This window comes from Neopsephotus bourkii, unplaced genomic scaffold (genome assembly GCF_033783945.1).
Source record: "Neopsephotus bourkii isolate Nb327-2 ecotype Australia unplaced genomic scaffold, CSIRO-AGI_Nbou_v1 NB_1765, whole genome shotgun sequence".
In the NCBI taxonomy this organism is placed as follows: Eukaryota; Metazoa; Chordata; class Aves; order Psittaciformes; family Psittacidae; genus Neopsephotus; species Neopsephotus bourkii.
Window position 1 is genome coordinate 3,621,050 of NW_026902239.1, and position 19,859 is coordinate 3,640,908.

Genomic DNA, 19,859 nt, shown 5'->3' on the forward strand with positions numbered 1-19,859 from the left:
GCTAAGGCAGAGACTTGAAATAACCAATTTTCCCCCGCAGTGACATATGCAGCATCCTTACAAGCATCTCCAGCAGCACGCCTGCCGTTTGTGTCTGCTATTTATACAGTAATGCAACTGATTTGAAAAGCAACAGCCTTACACAGACTAATTTTAAAGCAGTGCTCTGGTTTGTGATTTTAAAAGGCAGCTACCAAAAAAACCATAAATTTAAAGGAACCCTGGAGTCCCTTCTACTGACTCAGTGCTAATTGTATTTTGAACTAAACCTGTTTTCCCATTATCCTCAAAGTTGACATTTTTTTATGCCAATATATGTTTATCACTTCTTTTTTAAAAGTACAGTTATTTTTTATTTGCTGACATGCTGAGGATGAGACGACCATCAGTACTAACTGTTTCTTTTGCCCTTTTCTTAGGAGTTTTTTCTAAATGAAAAATACAAAGTAGTTGTATGGCGAAATGTTATTTATTTTTTTTCTTTGCAGTGCTGGGTAATGTCTTTTTATAAATGCTGTTAGAGCACATATATTATTTGTGGTCAAACAATGCATGTTTCAATGTGTTAGCCTCCTTTCAGATGAACAGCAAGGCTTGGAGAGCTATCCTTACCCCATGAAATTGTTTTCTGAAGTGTAATGCTTTAAAAAAGCAGATCTGATTATTCATATTAGTCTTCAGATTTCCTTCCTCTTTTCTTTATTGCACAAGGCATTAGCATGGAAACACATTTCAAATTTCTCAGGCTTTGTCTGTGCCTGCTCCTTTGCCTACTGGAAGTAAAACAGTACTACTTGGTTTCTGACATAACTGATTACTATGGAAATTATTACCATGTCATAAACAGAGGATTTCATGTTTCAAATGTGTGGCAGGAATGCAGGTAAATCTGTAAGCCAAAGATTCCTGGTAATAAAGAAAAGGGAAGAGAAATGCAGAAAACACGGGATGCCTGTTCAAAATCCATTGTTGCAGATTCTTTTTTCAGAAGGCATAACCTGCAACAGCATGGGGATCAGTCAGGCGGGTTGCTGGGGTTCTTTGGTTTTAAATGGGTAACAAGATAAATGTGAATTTGTGCTTCAAGAAGTAATTGTTTTATTTTGACTCCAGCAGTTGGCACTGGCCAAAGTGATTTCCGAGGGCATTCGATGTATGTCCCAGATCACTGTTCCACGCTAGGGAGACTAGAGAGCTATCGCTCTGCTATGCAGCGCTCTGAAACTAAGGACACCAGCTGCCAGACGGAGGAAGTTAAAGTTGTGCCCCCTTCAATGAGAAGAATACGAGCGCAGAAAGGACAAGGCATTGCAGCCCAGATGTCTCAGTTCTCCAGCTCATCTGGAAACATGTCAGTGATGAGTGATTCTGCTGCAGTTATATTTGCTTCTCGGCAAAATAGTGACATAGGTTTTCACAGCTTGCCTCGGGCTGGTGCAAGAGTGTCTCTGCAGTCCCTAGAGCAGACACAGAGCTTCTCTAGGCAGACAGAAGACATTGCTGGCTCTTTACCCTACCAGATAAGCAAATTGCAAGTGGATGATAGTGTTGTGCATCTGAGGAATAATTCCACGACAGGGACCCTATCGAGGCCAAAGTCTCAAGAGGTGAGAAGCTATGATAGTGAAAAGTCTTCAAGCCCAGCATGTGTGGTCTCTCCTCATGCCACATACTCAACGAGCATCATACCCAATGCAACATTGTCATCCTCTTCAGAAGTTATAGTTATTCATGCTGCCCAGAGTGTTGGATCATTGGACAATAAAATTACCAGCTCCACTTCCTACCCAAAGCCAAGAGACAATCCTGTTGCCAACAGTGCAGTAAGTGGGAAAGAAGATCACCATTCTTCAAGCGGTAACTGGAGTGAGAGTAGCTCCACCCGTCACTCACAGACGTCAGATACCATCCCATCTAATGCTGTCATGATGCTTTCTCTTGGTGACTCTGCTGTCTCTCTTAGCACTCCTGGAAATGCAGAGGCTGCGTCTCAGAGCATGGGCTACAGCTGTAGGAACAATCTCACTTTACCAAACCCTTCCCAGGACAGTGACGGTAGGAGTGATTCTAGCTGTTCAGGAGAGCGAGCACAAGCGGCAGTGAACAGCACAGAGCATTGGCTGTACAAGTCTGCAGAAAACAGTGAGACTCCTTCACACAAGGTGGTTTGTACCACATCGGGTTGTGCCACTCCTGGTAGCAACATGAGCAGCAGCAGCCTGGAGAGGACTTCTGTCAGAGATGATTCTACTTCTCTGTACTCTGTGGACCATGATGGTTATTATGGTTCTGCGCATATGGACTCTGGACTGAAGTCGGATGTGTCTTGTGATAGTACTAATGGTTTTGGGAACTCCAGAGACAGTGTGATAAATGTCTTTGAAGGAAAGGAGAAGAAACATCAGGATGATCAGTCAGGCCAAGGTGAAAAATCCCTTGTAAGAAACATCTCTCTGAAAAAGGCAAAGAAGCCGCCTTTGCCACCATCCAGAACAGACTCACTCAGAAGGATGCCCAAGAAAAAAGCCCAGTCAAATGGACAGGTACTTGATGAAACCCTCATTGCCACCCTTCAGCATTCTCTGCAGTTGAATCTCAAATGCAAAAATGGCAGCTCCCCTTCCCAGAGTCCCTGCAGTGATTATGAGGATCCCTGGGTGTTGCGCTCCCGCAGCCAAAGCTCAGTCAGCGCAAGCAGCAGCATGATATCCACCACTGCTCCAAACCTCTACTCCATCTGCACAGTCACTCCCTCTCAGAGTGAAACAAGTAGCATCAAGTCAGAGTATGCAGACCAGTGGGGTTACTACAGCGACTATGCAGCTGTGGCAGATGATCAGGTAAAATCCCCAGTGACCCATTCTGTCAGTACATCATCTGCTCTCAGTGATTACAGCATCAGCCACTTCAGTGATGGCTCAAGGGCTTCTGTGCCACAAGTGCCCAGTGGACTGGCCAAACCAAAGAGCACTTCTCCGGAGAAATCCCACCGAGTCACTTCGCCATCAAGTGGGTACTCCAGCCAGTCCAATACACCCACTGCACTTACTCCAGTGCCTGTAATTTTAAAATCTGCATCATCAGGAAATGGAAAATCCAAGCTGAAGCCTAAAGTGCCTGAAAGGAAATCCTCTCTTCTGTCTTCGCTCTCCATGTCTTCCTCTTCCACTTCTCTTTCTTCAAATACATCTACTGAAGGCAGCGTGAGTGTGAAGAAACTGGACTCCACCCTGAGCTCTGCTCCGGATTCTGGTGCTCCCCTTCTGCCACCTTTTCTTTCAACACCTCCTCCACATTGCCCTGAAGTTTCTCCTCCGCCTCCTCCTCCTCCAGCAGAAGTCATGGATCTGTCACCACTGCCAGCCTCTCCCACGTTTCCCCCTCCTCCACCAGAAGCTAATGCAAATTCTTCCTTCGCCCAGACTGTCCCATGGTTTCCACAAGAAGCCTCCATCAGTTCATTCTCTTCCCCTTGTCCTCCTCCTTCCACTTTCCCCTTAGCTGTCCCGCCACCAGCACCACCTCTTGATCCCAAACTAACAAAAGGTGCAACAATATGCCCACAGTATTCTTTTAAGAAACGTAACCAGGAAGAGTCTTGCTACAGTCCAGTGAAACAGCCACTCAACAAGCAAGATCCATCGAGACCTGTGATGCCCTTAGTAACTACCAAAGCATTGCAAATGGTGCAGCTGAGATCTGTGAAAAAAGCAACCGAAGGTGAACCATCACCTGAATCTGCTTCTGAAACTGCCTCTCAGGAAAAGGGTGCTGTAAGCTCATCATCTCAGTCTTCCCTAAAGCCATCTCTCTCACTAAGGCTCAGCAGCAGCTTAGGTGAAGAGGAAATGAAAACTCAAGGCACTTCATTTAAAAACTCAGTTCAAACACTGGCTCGGGGTTCTCCTGTCGTTCTGTCCGATAATGTACCTGCACTTGACAGGGATGAAAAGCCTACGAGTGCCATGGGTCTAAACAAGTCTTTTGAAGCTGATGCACCGGGGACAACTGGTGAAGACATACCTGAGCCTTCAGTGCAGAGTGAAGACCTCCATTCTGGCATGTCACTTCAGGGGTCACCAGCATCTCCCGACAAGACTCAGGTCATACTGCCAAGCAAGAAACCACCTCCTATTTCAAAGAAACCCAAACTGTTCCTTGTTGTACCACCTCCACAGTTAGATCTTACAGTGGAGAAAAAAGCTGAAGTGAGTGATACTGTCAGAAGCACATCAAGCCCAACTAAGAGAGACGCTGTGCTTGCACACTGCGAGGAGGCGAGAAATTGTCTTACAGATGGACTCAGTTCTAGCGAGATGGACTCTGGCAGCCTGGTTCCTGAGGGAGGAGCTGCTGGATTCACCTTCTCAGAGACAGTGGGAGCTAATGCCTTTGTGGTACAGCCTGCTGCATCACCAGTTCAAGAAGAACCCAGGCAGGAGGAGCAGTCTGCTTTTGAAGAAGGAAGCAGTTCAGGCAGCAGCCAAGACAGCGGCAGTAACACTGACGGGCACCTATCTCAAGAGAACGAAACTGGTGAGTCTCTTTCCTTTGCCTTTTTTTCAGATGCAGCAGTATTTTAAAGAAGCTGGGGAGTGAGAATATCAATCCTAGCATTAAGGTGGGCTTCTGTAGAGAAAATAACCCCTTGCAATAATTACAACTATAAGCCTAAAGAAAGTTGCAGGGACCCAATTAATACTTTATGAGATTTCTTACAATTTCTGACTTCTCATTATTGCAGACATGGAAAGAAAATGATGCTTTATCTAATTGTGCTGAGATTTCATGCTATGAAAATGTGGTTAGCTTTGTTAATTTTGATTTTTTGTTAGTGAAAGCCATACACGTTTTCTTTCACTGTTGTTCTCTGTCTATGTGTGTGAGCAAGCACAGGCATTTTGTGCACTGCAGTTTCCTTAGCAAGTGTTGTTCAGAAATCACAGCATGACAGCAGTGCACTCCCTTGATCAGAGGCAGTGCGAGCAGGTTTCAGGACTGTATGCCTGTTGAGTTCCCACGATGGACTGACAGTATGCTCATTCTCTGTATAGTGGAGGTGTTCGAATCGGATACAGTGCATAGTTCATTCCTGCCAAGCAATAGTTATGGGGAAGAGGCAGATGGAGTGGCAACACCAGCGAGACCAAGGACTACCGAAGATCTTTTTGCAGCCATTCACAGGTACTGCAGAAATTGCTCTTCCCACAGTCAGGTCCTGTAGTTCTGTCAGAAATCAATTTAACATTTACTAAAACACCCAATTACAACAGTCATTGCTGTAACAGAAAGCACACATTTATCAGGTTTCTAGTAAGGTGATATATGAAAAAGATAAAAAAAAAGTGTTTTATTGTTCTACAAATAATATTTTAATCAATTCTGACCTAAAAGCTAGCAGATGAAATCAATGTAAATTGTATTATAAATATCCTGTCCCTTAAAATATCAGTTACGTCTAGTATTTATTGTACTGTTCTCAATCTGCCATATTAACTCTACTGTTGCTTTTTCTGTGTATCTTTTTGTTTTCATTCTTGTTCTTCTCCATCTCTTTTTACTCTCTTCGCTGCTTATATGGTGCAGTTTGGGACAGAGGCTCAACGCTAATGCTTCATGGCAAGCGTGGCTGAAACTGGCAAGTAACACAACATGTCAGTCATATGGCAAAACATATGGCAAATGCTGGATTATAGTTTGCCATAATCCAGCCTGAGGTCGGGTGTCTTGTGTCAAACTGGTTCATGAATGAATGTACAGTACTGGCTCTATTATCAATGACATTATTCATTTCCCTTAAAAACAAAATCACTTTCAATAGGCAACTAGATTTTTGTGCTGTTCACCTGAGATTCTAAGCAAAAAAAAAAAAAAAAAAAGAGAAAAAAAAGGCTTAAAACCACAAAATGAAACGTGTGCACCATTTAAACAGTACACACAGAAGACCATTACCGCTCTGAACTACTGAGCTTGCTTTTGCTTTTAGACTAGAATCGATGTAGTGATAGTGCCATCTTGTGGCTTTGTCTTTAACTTCAAAAGATACAGGGGCCACCTCTTTATCTGGTCGTAGAGAACACCTGGCAGCATCTGTATAGGTTTATTTAGGTTTGATCAGTTTGTGAAGCTGTGCATGAGTTCTGCATCAGGAGTACTGAGGGATGGAGAAAGCCTGTTGTGAGAACGTGGCTGAGAGACTGCATCACTTGGGATGCAAATGCTATTCTTTTCATCTTTGAAACTATTCTGTGTCAGGTGTTAAAGAAAATTCCATACATATGATACTGCCTTTTTACAACTCATGGTTACTCCTTAAGACTTGGCTTGTGGGAGCTGTTCTAAAAATGGTCTGTTGCATTTGTGTTGCATGGTACTTAGCAGGACTGCGACAAATCTGTTTTTAGAATGAAGTATTCTGGCCACTAGCCCTTCTCCATTCTGTATGCAGATAGGGAGTGGATCTCTGTGTGTATGCACATACATGTAATTCGTGAGTTTATGGGGAAATGGACAATGGAACTGGATGTGACATAGTTAGAACTGCTTCACACATTTGTTATTAAGACCTTGCTTTTGCTGGCTTTAGACTTGAACTACTATCTTCCTTGGTTGTTAATTAATTAAAAATGGCTTGTTCCCCCCCCCCCCCCCCACACAATTTGTAAAAGGTGTTATTTTGGGGATTGATAACTCCTGAATATGAGCTTTGGAGTAAGACGAAAAATTTAGTGGTACATGTGTTAAGGACAGGAAGAACAATCTAAGTTTAAGTCAGTTTTCTTTGAATATGTACCCTATCTCAGTCTGAAAAGCCACCAAAACCAAATCTGGTTCTTAATTTTAAGTTTTTGACATAATTCATACATGCTGAGAAAAGCATGGAATACTCTACACTGCATTCTCAGTCTAGCAATTCAGAATCAAACCAGGATAATAGTCTTGCCCTGAAGATCTTTGCAACTGAATTTTGCTTTCTGCATATTTGGAATTTCATTTGGGTTTTGGCAGCAGTACAACCCCAGCATTGCAGTGTTTAAAGATACCCATAGGCAGCCAAAACCCTAATGAAGGGAAAGTCTTTTCCCTGTAACTAATGCACGCCCATGTTCACATAGATGCACAGAGCATCCAAGCACCAAATCCACTTGCTGCCTACGGTACTGACACACAGTTAAATGCAGACAAGCTTCTTACGTTTGCCAGTACTAAAGGCATAATTTTATCCCTGTGCTATCTTCTGGTGTCCATTCATCCTCAGGCTGACTGGATGCTGGTATTACATTCTTCTTCCAGAAAGGCAGGTGGAGGCAGCAGCAGCAGAAAGTAACAGCTGTTACAGCTGCCTGTGGGGGGCATCATAAGTGATCTGTGCATAAACTTCACCACTAGAGAGACAGCATCACTCCAAAGTCTTGGCAGAGTTTATGGCAATGTCTGTTGCTCTCACCTACTCAGCTGACACGGCCTTTAAGAAAGTAGAGCTAAAGAACACATTAAGTAGAAACCTGTTTTACGAGTGGAACGATCTGTATTGAACACATGGTTGATAAAAATTCATACCAAATTACAGCATGCTAATCTTGTAACAAGTTTCCTGACTTGTTTTAAAAATTTGGCCAAAATAGCATATGTAAAATTAGCCTTTATACGATGTTTTTGAATTAATTCTTGCTTAGCCTGCAAAAAAGCAAAGCAGCTTTGCTGCAGACACCAGGCATGTAAAACATTTCTAATAATGGGAAAATGGGCAATAGAAGTCCAGTTTCCACTTATTCCCACCTCCATAACTGCTTTTTAATTTTGTTTTGTTATCCCTGCACTTTACTTGAAATTAATAAAAGCTGCATCCTTCCATTTGGAAAGCACTTTCATGTCAGGAAGTTGGTCTTGCCTTCATTTAGTCGCAGAGTTTCAATGACAGAGCACCAACAGAACTGTGAATTTTGTCTGTGCATCTTAATAGAAGCTGGAAGTCTCAATTTTCACTATTCAGTTAATATTTAGGTTGAGGAGGAGACTTTTGTTTTTAAATTATTTAATCCAGAGTAGTCACCTGTAGCTCCCTTTACTCCGTCTTAACTTCAGCAGCAGTGCACTGCAGTATCCTTTTCTAAAAGCAAGTGCACTACACTGCACTTCTAATTCTCCAAGGAGCATCAAATGAAATAGTAGACCAAAAGAAAACAAAAAACCCCAAACATACTGTAGATGACATACTTTTAATCAGGTCCCCAAACTAACAGATAAATGGCACTGTGTATAATCTTTATAATGCATTAATCTTAGCAGTTGAACATTGACTCCAGAAAACCTGATTCACTAAACTTGCTGAAGTGTTTTGGACATCATATTGCCAGTTTTAGTAGTTTCATTGTTCCAGATTTGCAGAAGAAGAACAATAAAATTTAGCTTATACCTGTAATACCTGCATTAATGCCTATACAGTTTTGGTGGTGTTCTTACTCATGCTTTAGATTTAGATTACTTCTCCCTTATCCCTCTCTCTGCTTTAGCTTAATTCATTGTCATCCCTTTAAGATGAGTTAAATTAGGAGAGGTAAAAAGTTTAATTTTTTGTTTGGTCCTCTTTTTTTTTGCTATTTTCCCCACTCAGATCCAAAAGGAAAGTCCTTGGCCGTAAAGACTCAGAAGACGACCGTACCCGCAACCATTCTCCGTCGCCCCCCGTAACTCCCACTGGTGCTTCCCCCACCTTAACTACCCTTAAACAAGCCGGATCCATCCAGAGGAGCGTTCGCAAGAGCAGCACCAGCAATGACAACTTCAAAGCCCTGCTGCTGAAGAAAGGGAGCCGCTGTGACACCAGCTCCCGCATGTCCGCAGCAGAGATGTTGAAGAACACGGACCCGCGGTTCCACCGGACAAGAACAGATGTGTCCCCGGACGTTTCTGACAGCCCTGCCAGCTGCTCACCCAGCAAGAGCAAACGGGCCCAGGAAGAGTGGGCCAAGAGTGAGGGTCTGATGCCAAGGAGCATGTCCTTCTCTGGTACTAGGTACGGCCGGTCCCGGACACCCCCCTCTGCTGCCAGCAGCAAGTACAATGTCCGCAACCGCATCCAGAGCAGCCCCATGACCGTCATTAGTGAAGGAGATGGGGAGGTGGTGGAACAGTCAGAGGGCAGGGTCCGACGGACTTTGGAAGAGCAGCAAGAGAGACAGCTTGATATGTTTAACAGTGATGAAGTGGATGTGAATGACTTCCCGTATGCTGAGGAGGCAGGCTGCAAGGAGACCTTGGATCCAACCCATCTAGACTTACTGACTGAACCAGGTACTTCAAGGAAGTATCTAAGCCCTTCAGCTGAATGAAAGTTGTAAGACAGTGGTGACAAAAGGCATTGGATATTAGTCTAGAAAATGACAGAGGACTAGATTCCAGAAGAAAGTCCAGACCAGGACAAGTTTACTTTGCTGAGCATTTAATCCATGAACTGCATGTGTGTGTTTAAATGCTAAAGCAATGATAGTTCTGCATGGTTGGGTTGGGGTGGGGAGGACTTGGGTTGAATGAGTGGTCTGTGGCTTAAAGAAGGTTAACAGTTGAATTTTGGTTTTTTAGTGTAAAGCCTTAGAAGTCCTCTTGGCGGGGGGGAGGGGGGGGCCAGTTTTCACAGAACCTGTAGGGGTGTGAAGTTTTTCTTTTTCTTGACTGCAATTGCGCAAGCAACATTTAGGAATAAGCCTGAAAAAGAGGAATGGGAGGGCTCCTGTGGTACAAGCTGGATGTTTGCTTCAAAAGCATTGTAGTGGTGCAGCGTAGTGCATTTGTTAAGCAGGGAGAGGCACAAAGAGGCCCATTCACCTATGAGAAGGGAGTAGGGTTGGTGCTGCGGTGTTACATGGCTTATTACTGGGGTATGTATACCCCCAGTGTTCAGTGGAGCGTGTCCTGCTAAAGCAGTTAGTGCACCAAGTTACGAATTGGTCCAGGGGTACCTCTATTTTTGGTTTTTCCTGAGGGAAAATTAAATACGTAGTTAACATGGAAAAGGGAGCTGAGTTTTATAACACCCCACTAGCTGCTATGCAGCCACACACACACACGCTTGGAGAAGCACTCATTTCCAAGTGAATTGCTTCCTTGACTGGAGTATTCCCTTAGAGAACTGGAACAACTGGATGTGTGGGGAGGATGCGAGCAGACAGCAGAAAGGTGGGAGAGGAATTATGCAGTGTACTGCTAGAGTTTGGAAGGGTGACGTTTCTGAATTAGAAAGGAAAATTTGACTTTGAGAACTTGCACTACAGAGCTGCAGGTGGAGCCTGTCTTTCAGAACTAAAATGGGAGCTGTGTTTTGCCAGAAGTCTGTCTTCCATTGGTCAAAATGGGAAGATTTATTACTTTTCATCACTTGAAATACAGATACTTGCTAACTTTTGGTTACCAAAGAATAAGTTACGGTTACTTTCCTCTTTGATTTGCCTGCAGTATTTCTCTTCTTTTTTAACCTGAATAATTTAGTGAGGTTCAGTTTTATTGTATATTTTACAGATAATAAAAACACGTAACGGTTTTCCAATTGCAAAGAAGACCATTAATTAAAACTGAAATATTGGCTGGAGTTTTTGGTTCTTAGTAGCAATGAAGCTTTTAATTTTTAAGGAGAATTTTGCATCATTTGATGGCGTGCGCAGTTTTTGTATTGTTTGTAAATACTGAAAGTTGTTAAAATATCTTTTGATCTCCGTACTGTAGAATTTATACATTTTTAGATTGCTTTTAAGAAGAAAAAGCACTCTTTGTAGATTATTTATTTTAGAGAAATATGCTTGTAATCTCTTTCTTCAATCCTTCTACTTGTTAGTAATGTAAATTTCAGGGGCCTTTGTTTAACTCTTCCCTTCCCAGGAGGGGAATAGTGATGAAAATGCTGTGACTTTGCTTCAATAAAGAAAAAGGCTGCCAGTTGCCATATTGTCTTTTGAGATGATTAAAATCTCCTTCAAAAGATGTGTCCCACAGCATATGGCAACCCACCAAATGCCATAAACCATGCATCCAGCTACTAATCTCCGGTTTTCATCGCAAAATGTACTAATTCACTTCACAGACAACTAAAACCTGCTTACCCATCCTTCCTATTTTGGCATCTCAGTGCTGAGACTAAAAAAAATGAAATAATCCTAAGCTTTTGACAGTTATCATTTGTGAGAGTTTCTACTACTTCCCTCTTACTTGCAACCTGTCCCCGAGAACTAAAATTCCTGGAGAACCAGATTATAAGCAGTGTGTGAAAAGTGAAATGGAAAAGGTGAATCCAGCTGCACTCACTGGAACATGTGTGGGATTAAGTGGCGCACAGCAAACTTTCTACTATGTTTCAATGCTAAATATATTTTTAAACCATTGGATTTTCTTTTAATTACATGCAAACCTAATTGGATAGAGTGTTTCAGGTATTATTAATACTGATCTGAATTACATACTGTTTCAAAGAGAGAGTGCAAAACGTCCTGCAGCTGCTAAATGTCTCATGAGTATTGCTTTGGTGTTTCTTCCAGAGCTGACCACATGGAACTTAGAGCACAGTGTCCTTTTAACAGCAGGTACTGCCCCTTTTAGAGCTATGTGTAACTGCTGACTAGTCCTTATGCCACCATCCCAGCAGGAAAATGCTCAGGCTTTGTTTTCGTGTTTACAAATGGGGAAATCATCTAAATGAAAAATGGCAGCATTGGAGAGAATTACAGTGTCTGCAGCTCGTGCAGGACTTGGCAGCATTTTGCATGAAGTGCCTGTAGGAGAGGGAGGGAGCCTGGCCAGCTTGTTTCCCTCATGCTGGCCAGCTGATGCTTCTGCGTATTGCTATAGGTGATATGGGGAACACTTTGGGAAGTCCCAGCTCACATGGCACACCATCTTGTCAAGGCGGGTAGGTGACATTTAACATGAATGTTACATGACTGGATTTCTCCACTGGCAACAGGTAGCCTTGATGCTCATCTAAAACCTGCATCTGCTGTTAGGTGAGTTTGGGTTGAGGCTCAGGTTTTGGCTGAAGGCAGTGCTTGTGTAGCCCTACTGATAATGCTACATGACTACATTGTATACAGTATAAGGTACAGTGAAATACATTAAATGTGCTGAAATATGTTTAATAGTGCTTGTAATGATACGTATGTAGGCAACTGAGGAAACTTTCTTAAGGAGATACCACTGTGTCATCTCCCCACTGCCATCACGTTCTGAAGCAGCACACAGAATTGGTCAGTAGCTCAGTTTCCTCAGCAGTACACTCCTTGGCCCAAGTTTCTGCTACAAAACCTTAAAAGCACGACAGCTTTAGGCTGTATTTTCTGTACTGGCAACAACTTTGGTGTGTATGTAATTATGCTAAGGAAAACATTACTAATTTTCTGTCATGCATCCAACTTCAGTGCTGCTTTCTTCCATTATAAGCTTCCTTCATAGGGAGGTTTTGCAGTTGTGGCTTTATTGGTCAACAAGTATAGCTGAAGTTTAGCAAACCTCTGCTAGACATCCAGAGCAGTAGAAGAGGATGAAAAATACGCACTGACCGTGCTAAGGAGAAAAAGGAGACTTGTCATCCTGATGTTTAATGAATCTTACTGTCACTTAGAGGGCTTGTTCAGAGCTTACAGCTGGTTTACAGCTTGCCTCTGAACCAAAATTCATAATTGAAGCTAGATGGGAGATTAATTTCTGGTTTTCCTTTTATTGGGAATGATTTTCAGCATCAGTCTTTTCCGAAATTCTGCTCTGTATTAACTCATTCTTTGCTTCCTCTGTTGATGTTCAGAGTTCTCTCTTACTGCTGTCAGATGTAGGCAGCCCTGGTCTGCCTTAGAATTAGAGCCCCTCAGTTATTAATACATTTGTGAGGCTCTATGGCATTTACAAGCCTTCACTGTTTATATACTGGAGAGAGGAGAATTTATTAACTTAAATGAAAGATAGTTATGCAAGGAGCAATAGCTTGGTGAGAGGAGGTTTGGAAGGTTACTGGAAATCAGTTAAAAGAATCGGGAAAAGAGATTTGATGAAGGCAGGGTTTTGAAGAACCAGAATTAGATGCTGGTTCATGCATAAGGCTTGGCCTGAAGGAAGGCACAGAATAATGGCAGAAAGGGTGAAGCAGGAAGATTGCTGAGAAGAAAAGTATAGTGAATGCACAGAACAACAGTAAGGTATGAGGTGGGCAGGATATGCAGATTCTTGAAGACAAGTTTCATTAAGTACAGAAGAGAGAAAAAGGCAAAGGAACAACAGGACAGTCACAACAAGGGGTAAGAAAAAAATAGTTTTTGTTTTTTTTTTTTTTACAATTCAAAGGCTATAGAAGGCCAAAGTTAGTCAAACACAGGAAAAATGTTTTAGAAAAGGAAAAAGAGCAAAACCGTGTGAGCTTAGAGAAGCAGTAATGGGCTGAAGGGAGGAATGCTTAAGGAGAGCCCAGGCAACATTGAGGCAGGTGACTACAGGCACAACTGTGGGAAGGGTTCTGCACAGAAAAGCTGTGCCTGGAGTTTGGAAAGAATATAGGATCAGGAACTTAAAGCTCAAGTTCATCCTGCCTAACTTCTGCCGAGAGCCCTGCATCCAGGGATTTCCATGGACTTGCTCCAGCTCTCCACAGACACCTGTGCTCTGGTATTTGCTACGCCTTCAGTTGTTTCTGGGAGAGAAGAGAGGCCGCTTGTGCATGCAGCACAGGCATACATGGATTCATAATATTACAAGCAAATACATCTTGTCAGGTATTGTTTGGCTCCCACAAAGTTCTGGAAAAGCCATTTATAGTGACTTTCGCTGCTCCAACAGAACTGTTACTACAGGACTTCCAAAGTGGTTCAAAATGCTGCATTGTTTGCTTCTCTAAGGGAAAATGAAAAGGACAGACTTTGACAAAAAAACTGTGTTAAATAGCTGACAGTGGCAATGAGGAATAATTTTATCTATTTTATTTAACATAACTTAAGCACTCACAAAACCCACAAAGCTACAAATTACATTAGCTATATAATGTTCAAAGTACATTGTCTTAGCTCTGAGTTCCTGCCATATACTTTATTTTCTGAAGAACTTTCAGAAGTTCATTTCTTTCCCAGATAAGACTAGAAAAGAAAGCCTTCTGAAATTAGGTAATTTTCTTGGTTCTAAAGAGGTCTTACCAACTTTAAATCACAGTGCAGCATTAAAATCTTGCCAGGTATTCAGTACTGGATCATGACAGTGGCTACACTGGTGTGAATTAGTAAATACTCAGCAGAGTAAAAGAGAGAGATGTCGTTAAAGATGTAAAGATGTGCTATATCATCTGTTGTTTTGAAAGACTGGGTAAAAGCCTTGATAGTGCTGCCCCAGCAGAACTGAGTATGTTTTATGTTGCAAATTTACCTCTTATGCAGTCAGGTTCTTTCACATAATGCACAACCAACACTTAAGGGCCCATCAGTTCTTCTGCCAACAATGCAAATTCAAAATGTCATTGATTTCTAGTTTGAAATTGCCTGTTAATAGTGAATCCAAATGTGAGAGTATATGCATGTTGGGGGGTATATATAGAAAAGCCAACCCCAGTGTACCCAAATAGCTTCTGTTTGTAGCATACTGCTCTATTTGTGCACCAGCCTGCAGTGTAAAACAGAAATTGTAGGTACTGAATGAACAAAAAAGTAAACATCTATTAAGACATGTAGGTTGCAGAAGTTTATGCATATTCGCTACCTTGTGAAAAAAAAAACAATAAAAATGTAAGGTCTGTGTTTAGATCATAAAAACTTATTTGGTTGGGGGTGAAGATATAAATTACAAAAACAATTAGATAAAATCTGGCAACAAACAAGAAGTACCCAAAATAGAATGTCCCACCTGCATCTGAAGAAGAATGGTTCTACAGTGGCAGCATTTAAGAACTCACAAGTTGTTCTTGTACGTCACAGTAGTAAACAAATGTCTTCTTTAAAAGTCAGTCAAATATCCATTGTTAGGTGCTGTAGGCAGGAATTTGTGTCCATTTTTCTGCAGCCCAGTGTTAAAAGAGTATTAGAAAAGTAGCTAGTAATTTCATCTGGAAAAGGCAAACTGCTTTCTAGGCCAGTTCAAAACCAGTGGAAGAGTACTACAGTGACAAGAGCATTCAGTGCCCAAGGCAGCATCACCAGTGGAGAAGCTGCCCTAGCAGAGTCTGAAAGATGGTCCCATCCTTCTCTCCTTCATGAGAATGTTGTAATGCGGTACTTCAGAAACGGTGATTGTTGTAAATTATTGTGTCAACTGGGAGCTGCAATGTGGTTAAAAGGATTAAAAAAAAGGAAAGGCCAGATTTCTACAGTCAGTACAACAGTCACCAACTAGGGAGTGATAATGATTTTAATATATTTACCTTTTTATAGGGTCCTAACACAGAGCACATTGCAGAAAGGAGATCTTAAAGACAAGAATGTGTGCACCAGGAAGAATGTGGCCAGGAGCAGAGGTCATGTAGTAGCACACAAGTGAAAATGTGGCTTTGGGATAGCTTATATCCACTTGCAGGCTGTGGGCGTGACATGCAGTACCAAACTACTGGCAATCCCAGATGGAACTGGCATATTCCCATACACAGCACACTTTATCCATTATCCAGACCATCATTCAGGATCGGTCTGAAGGATTTTGTCCCTGTTTCTGTCACTGCCCTCATTAATGGTAGTGAGAAAATCACTTGAGAAAATCCTGGACAGAAAGGTCTCTGTGATGTGTCATACAGGTGAAAAGGTGTTACCTCAGTGTAATATTCAAGAGGTTTTAGCCCTTTATTTATTCCCACACAGAACATTGACAAGCCTGGTTTTCTCCATTTACTGATACAGCTTTTTACCAAATTTGTCAGACGTGGAAATTGTGGCATGGGGGGGACATGGAAAAAAAAAAAAGAAAACAAAGCAGCTGATAGGTTATTCCTCCGAGTTTAAAAAGACACAGCATTACTTTGTTTCTAGACTGTTAAGCACAACCCTGAGCAAGTGAGCTTGAGTAAAACTACAGCCTTTTCTGAAGGGCAGGTCTGGAGCCCAGCATGGACTATGCAATAAATTGGTCATCTAATTCATGGCATGAGTTTCTTGTGTGACGTGACAGCCTCTGTAGACCCAGGTTGGATTTTGGGAACAAAGAATCTCAAAAATCACTTTCTGTGCCACAAACATGCTCTGTCTGAAATTATCACCAGTGTGTGGGAAACTGTAGTGACCTCTTAAGCGTGAAACTGTTAGTCCGTGTTAGAAGTTACCTAAAATACTTGTTGAGAAAAGAGGGAAGAAAGTATCTTGACAATAAACTGAAAATGTCTCCCTCAAAAGTCATTCCGGTTGTTACTGTTGTTTGTCAGACTTTTCCTTTTTTGGATAAGCCACACTTCATGTCATCTAGTAACTTATGTAGGCTGCCTTAGTAGTATTCTTTCAGGAGTATTTCCTCATCCTGCTGCAGACATCTTGCTAGCATCAAGATTCCTTTGTGATACTGGTGTATCTTCTGAAAGGCCTGCTAAAAGCAATAAATATGATGGAGTCTAATCCTAATTGTCCCTTATGCCCTGGTATGTAGCCTGTGGGCTCCTGAAGTTCATCTGTCTCGGAAAATACAATCAGTAGAAGCCACTCCTGCTCCGGTGCCAGCCCACATATATGCCTGACAGCACAGGGGCCTCCAGCCTTCCTGGCTCTTCAGGTACTGCAGGCAGCTGAAACCTGCTGGTTTCCTAGACTGTGGATTCAGAGGAGTACTTCCTGCAGCCGCATTTCTCTCACCTCTTCTAACATAATCTGCCAATCCTTTGACTCCACTACCTTCCCCCCGTTAGTATGTCTGCTTTCCTTAGTCACAATCCCAGATGCCTTCTTTCCATTCTCCTCCAGCGGAATTCCAGAGACTGACCCTGACCTCCAAGCTCTTGCTCATCACCCCATTTCCTACCCAGCTCTCACAAACTAGCTCAGCTCTGTGTCCTCAGCCACCCCACCTTACACCCATGAAAGGACTGCAACCAGCTATGGATAGTAGTGACACCACCTAGCAATGATGGTATGGACGGGCACTCCCAACATGCCCTTATATGCATGGTGGGAGATGTCTTTGCTGTCAGCACCCAACATCAATTTGTGCCCATAGTGTTGGACCCTCTCCTATAGGCTGTTAGTCTACACCTTCCAAGACTGTCTTGGAACAGTCTGTTATACTGTGCTCTCTTCACTTGCAAATATTTGGGTTTCCCAAGTATCTGTGAGATGGCCCTGGGACAAAAGGAAGCATGTATTAAATACTTTTTCAGTGAGCCAACTGGTAAGATAAATGGCCAAACATCTCAATTTGCATTTTTCAAGAACTGGATGTCCTAAGAAATGCTACCTGGAAAAGAATGCCTGTTTAGGCATCAAACAGGACCTAACTGGGAATACTGAAAAAAATAGACAAGATCTATGTTTTTTCTTGTAGTCTTCAATTGCACTTTTCACCAGCCTGTAAGTCGAGAAGATACTGGAACCTGGAATTCAGTTTGTTTCCTTCATGTCTGCAAAGAACCCAAGTTTTTTCCTCTCCTCCCTGGCTCCTGTTGGCACAATGTTTTTATTGTGGTATATGAACAACCAATGTGGGATAATAACGGAAGGCTGGTGAGGAGGATTATAAACATGCTCAAGTGACTTGCAGCTGGGGTGTAGAAAAACACATGCATCACGGTAATTGTTGTTTAGCCTTGTGTGTTTGACAAATAGAACATCTGTGTTTAGATAACACAGGCCTGCCATAGACTTAGAGGCACCCTATCAGACATGCCTGAGATTCCTGCCCTGCTAAGGGAAAGATCAAAGCACAGTGGTAAACTGAGCCTGTGTGAATCCCTGATACACAGGCAGAACCAGCAAGTATGATGATCCTCTAGCATGGACTGAGCTCCGTGGTGCCTACTTCCCTGCGTGGGTGCTGCTTTGGGGATCCCCCGGTTGGTGAGGTAATGAAGATAAACTTACTCTTTCATTTCATCCATGGGTTTGTGGCTGTTCTGCATCCTGCCTGTGCTGACTCACACAGCTAAGTAGGAAAAATGTGTGATTGTAGAAAGTAATATGTAATCTGATGTGATACAATCTACATAAATTGTGGCCTTTGTAAGGAAAAAAGAAAAATTGGGGGAGGTTTGCGTAAGAATCACCCCAGTGAATACCTATGGTAAGTGGGTAATAATTTTTGCTCTATTACAGGCTAATTAAGACCAAGCTTTGGCTCTAGGTAGTACAAGGTTTATTTGGTAAAAATGAAACCTCAGCTCCCTAATGCAGGAAAGTAGGTACTAGTTACTAAATTTATTATTCTAGAAATTCCCTTTGGACTATAGGGACACAAACCATTTGGCAGCACCACACAAATTAATCCACACCTGTCAGACACACTCATTTCTGTTCCTTCTTCAGCGGAACTGGAGATACTCAGTTCTATCAGATTAATTCTATCATTCTGCTGCTTGAGTGGCATTAACGGACTGCAAAAAGTGGACACAGAGTGGATGTGCACCAGGCTCACTGCGGCATCATCTGTATTTTCATCCCTTTAGAAGACCAGGTAAGTAAAAACAGCTCAGTGGCACATAGAAACTCATAGTTCAGCTAAAGAGCATGAAGTTCAAGCAAACATCTATCTTAGTGGCTTGTTCAAAGGCTGCATTTGCTCCTTTAATTGTGTACAGGGGGCAATAATACCACAAATAAAACTAACATAACTTCATTATTCTGCCAGAGTTTTGTGGGCAACCAAATACAAACACCTGTTTTTCTGTTCCTTGTTGGGTATTCTCTGCTGTGTCGCACAGGGCACATTGCAGTAACATGCTCACTGTAGTTATGGAGTCTTTCGTCTACGTGGATTTTCTTGGTGTCTTAAAAGAGATGAATACTACAGTTTTCCCCTCAGTGAGGTCACCATCACGGTCACTTTCCTTGAAGCTTTAGTTTCCATGAAACTGAAACTTTATAATTTTGGAATTATTTAATTTCATGCAGATTTCACAAAGAGGCCATAACAGGGCAGAAAAGTCAGTGGGAGGAGAAGACTGTCACCCCATGCAATACAATCATATCACTTTAGTTTTCTGAAGAAACCTTGCTACTTTGCCCACCCTTTCTCCTCAGCCTATGTGGTATGCTCACAGCACTCTGACAAAACGGAGTATGTCTGAAGTATCACTACTGGTCTTGAACACTGGCTTTTTTGTAGCAAGCCTGTCAGGAGTGGAGGGCAGCTCTCCATGGGCCAAGCACTTTTACAGACCTGACAACAAGAGTGTCCCTGTCCCTAGAAGATACTTATTCTTCCCAGTTTTCCCCTCTCTGAGGACTGGAAAAAGTTAAATGTACTCACAGATGGGCATAGGAAAAGACCACAGCAGCCTGTGGGATTGGAAAGCCTCAGCCAGGTGGTAGCAGCTAAGTAATTCTCAAGGAAGTCAAGAGCAGCACTAGCATCTAATTGAAACCAGCCAAGAAAAACAGATTTTGGCTGCATAATGATTGCTTAAGGGTCCCTTTAAATCCTAGGAACTCCTTGATAGCTCTGCACAACCCAGGCCACAGGTGAAATCTTATTGCACATTAGCTTGGGAGTGAGCTTTGAAAAGTTCACTGAAGATTGCAGTTACATCTGAAGGCATCTGTAATGCTGAACCTTGCTTCCCTGTGGCTTGTCAGGCAACCTCTGTTACAGGTATTTTTAAATGTTGAGTTACATTACAATGTTTGTTGCTGTTTTACTGACTGTGACCCAGAATGGAAGTAGTTTCTTCTGTTGGAAGGATCTTTGCTTTTATAATGCTGTGTCAGGGGAAAACCTGTTGTACA

General features: G+C 42.3%; 2 protein-coding genes across 10 annotated transcripts in view; both read left to right on the forward strand.

Annotated features, from left to right (window-relative positions):
• The window catches only part of NHSL1 (NHS like 1), a 175,626-nt gene extending 164,694 nt beyond the window's left edge, over positions 1-10,932 (forward strand). For 6 of the 9 annotated variants that reach the window (XM_061378302.1, XM_061378304.1, XM_061378306.1 and 3 more), the window contains 3 exons: positions 1,114-4,536; positions 5,055-5,184; positions 8,615-10,932. In XM_061378302.1, the coding sequence (XP_061234286.1) occupies positions 1,114-4,536; positions 5,055-5,184; positions 8,615-9,332 (4,271 nt within the window). In that variant the 3' untranslated portion in view covers positions 9,333-10,932. Of the gene's footprint in view, positions 1-1,113; positions 4,537-5,054; positions 5,185-5,586; positions 5,639-8,614 lie in introns of all 9 variants that reach the window. The other 3 variants (XM_061378303.1, XM_061378305.1, XM_061378311.1) reach the window with 2 other exon arrangements.
• The window catches only part of REPS1 (RALBP1 associated Eps domain containing 1), a 499,053-nt gene that overhangs the window by 264,647 nt on the left and 214,547 nt on the right, over positions 1-19,859 (forward strand). The window lies entirely within an intron of this gene.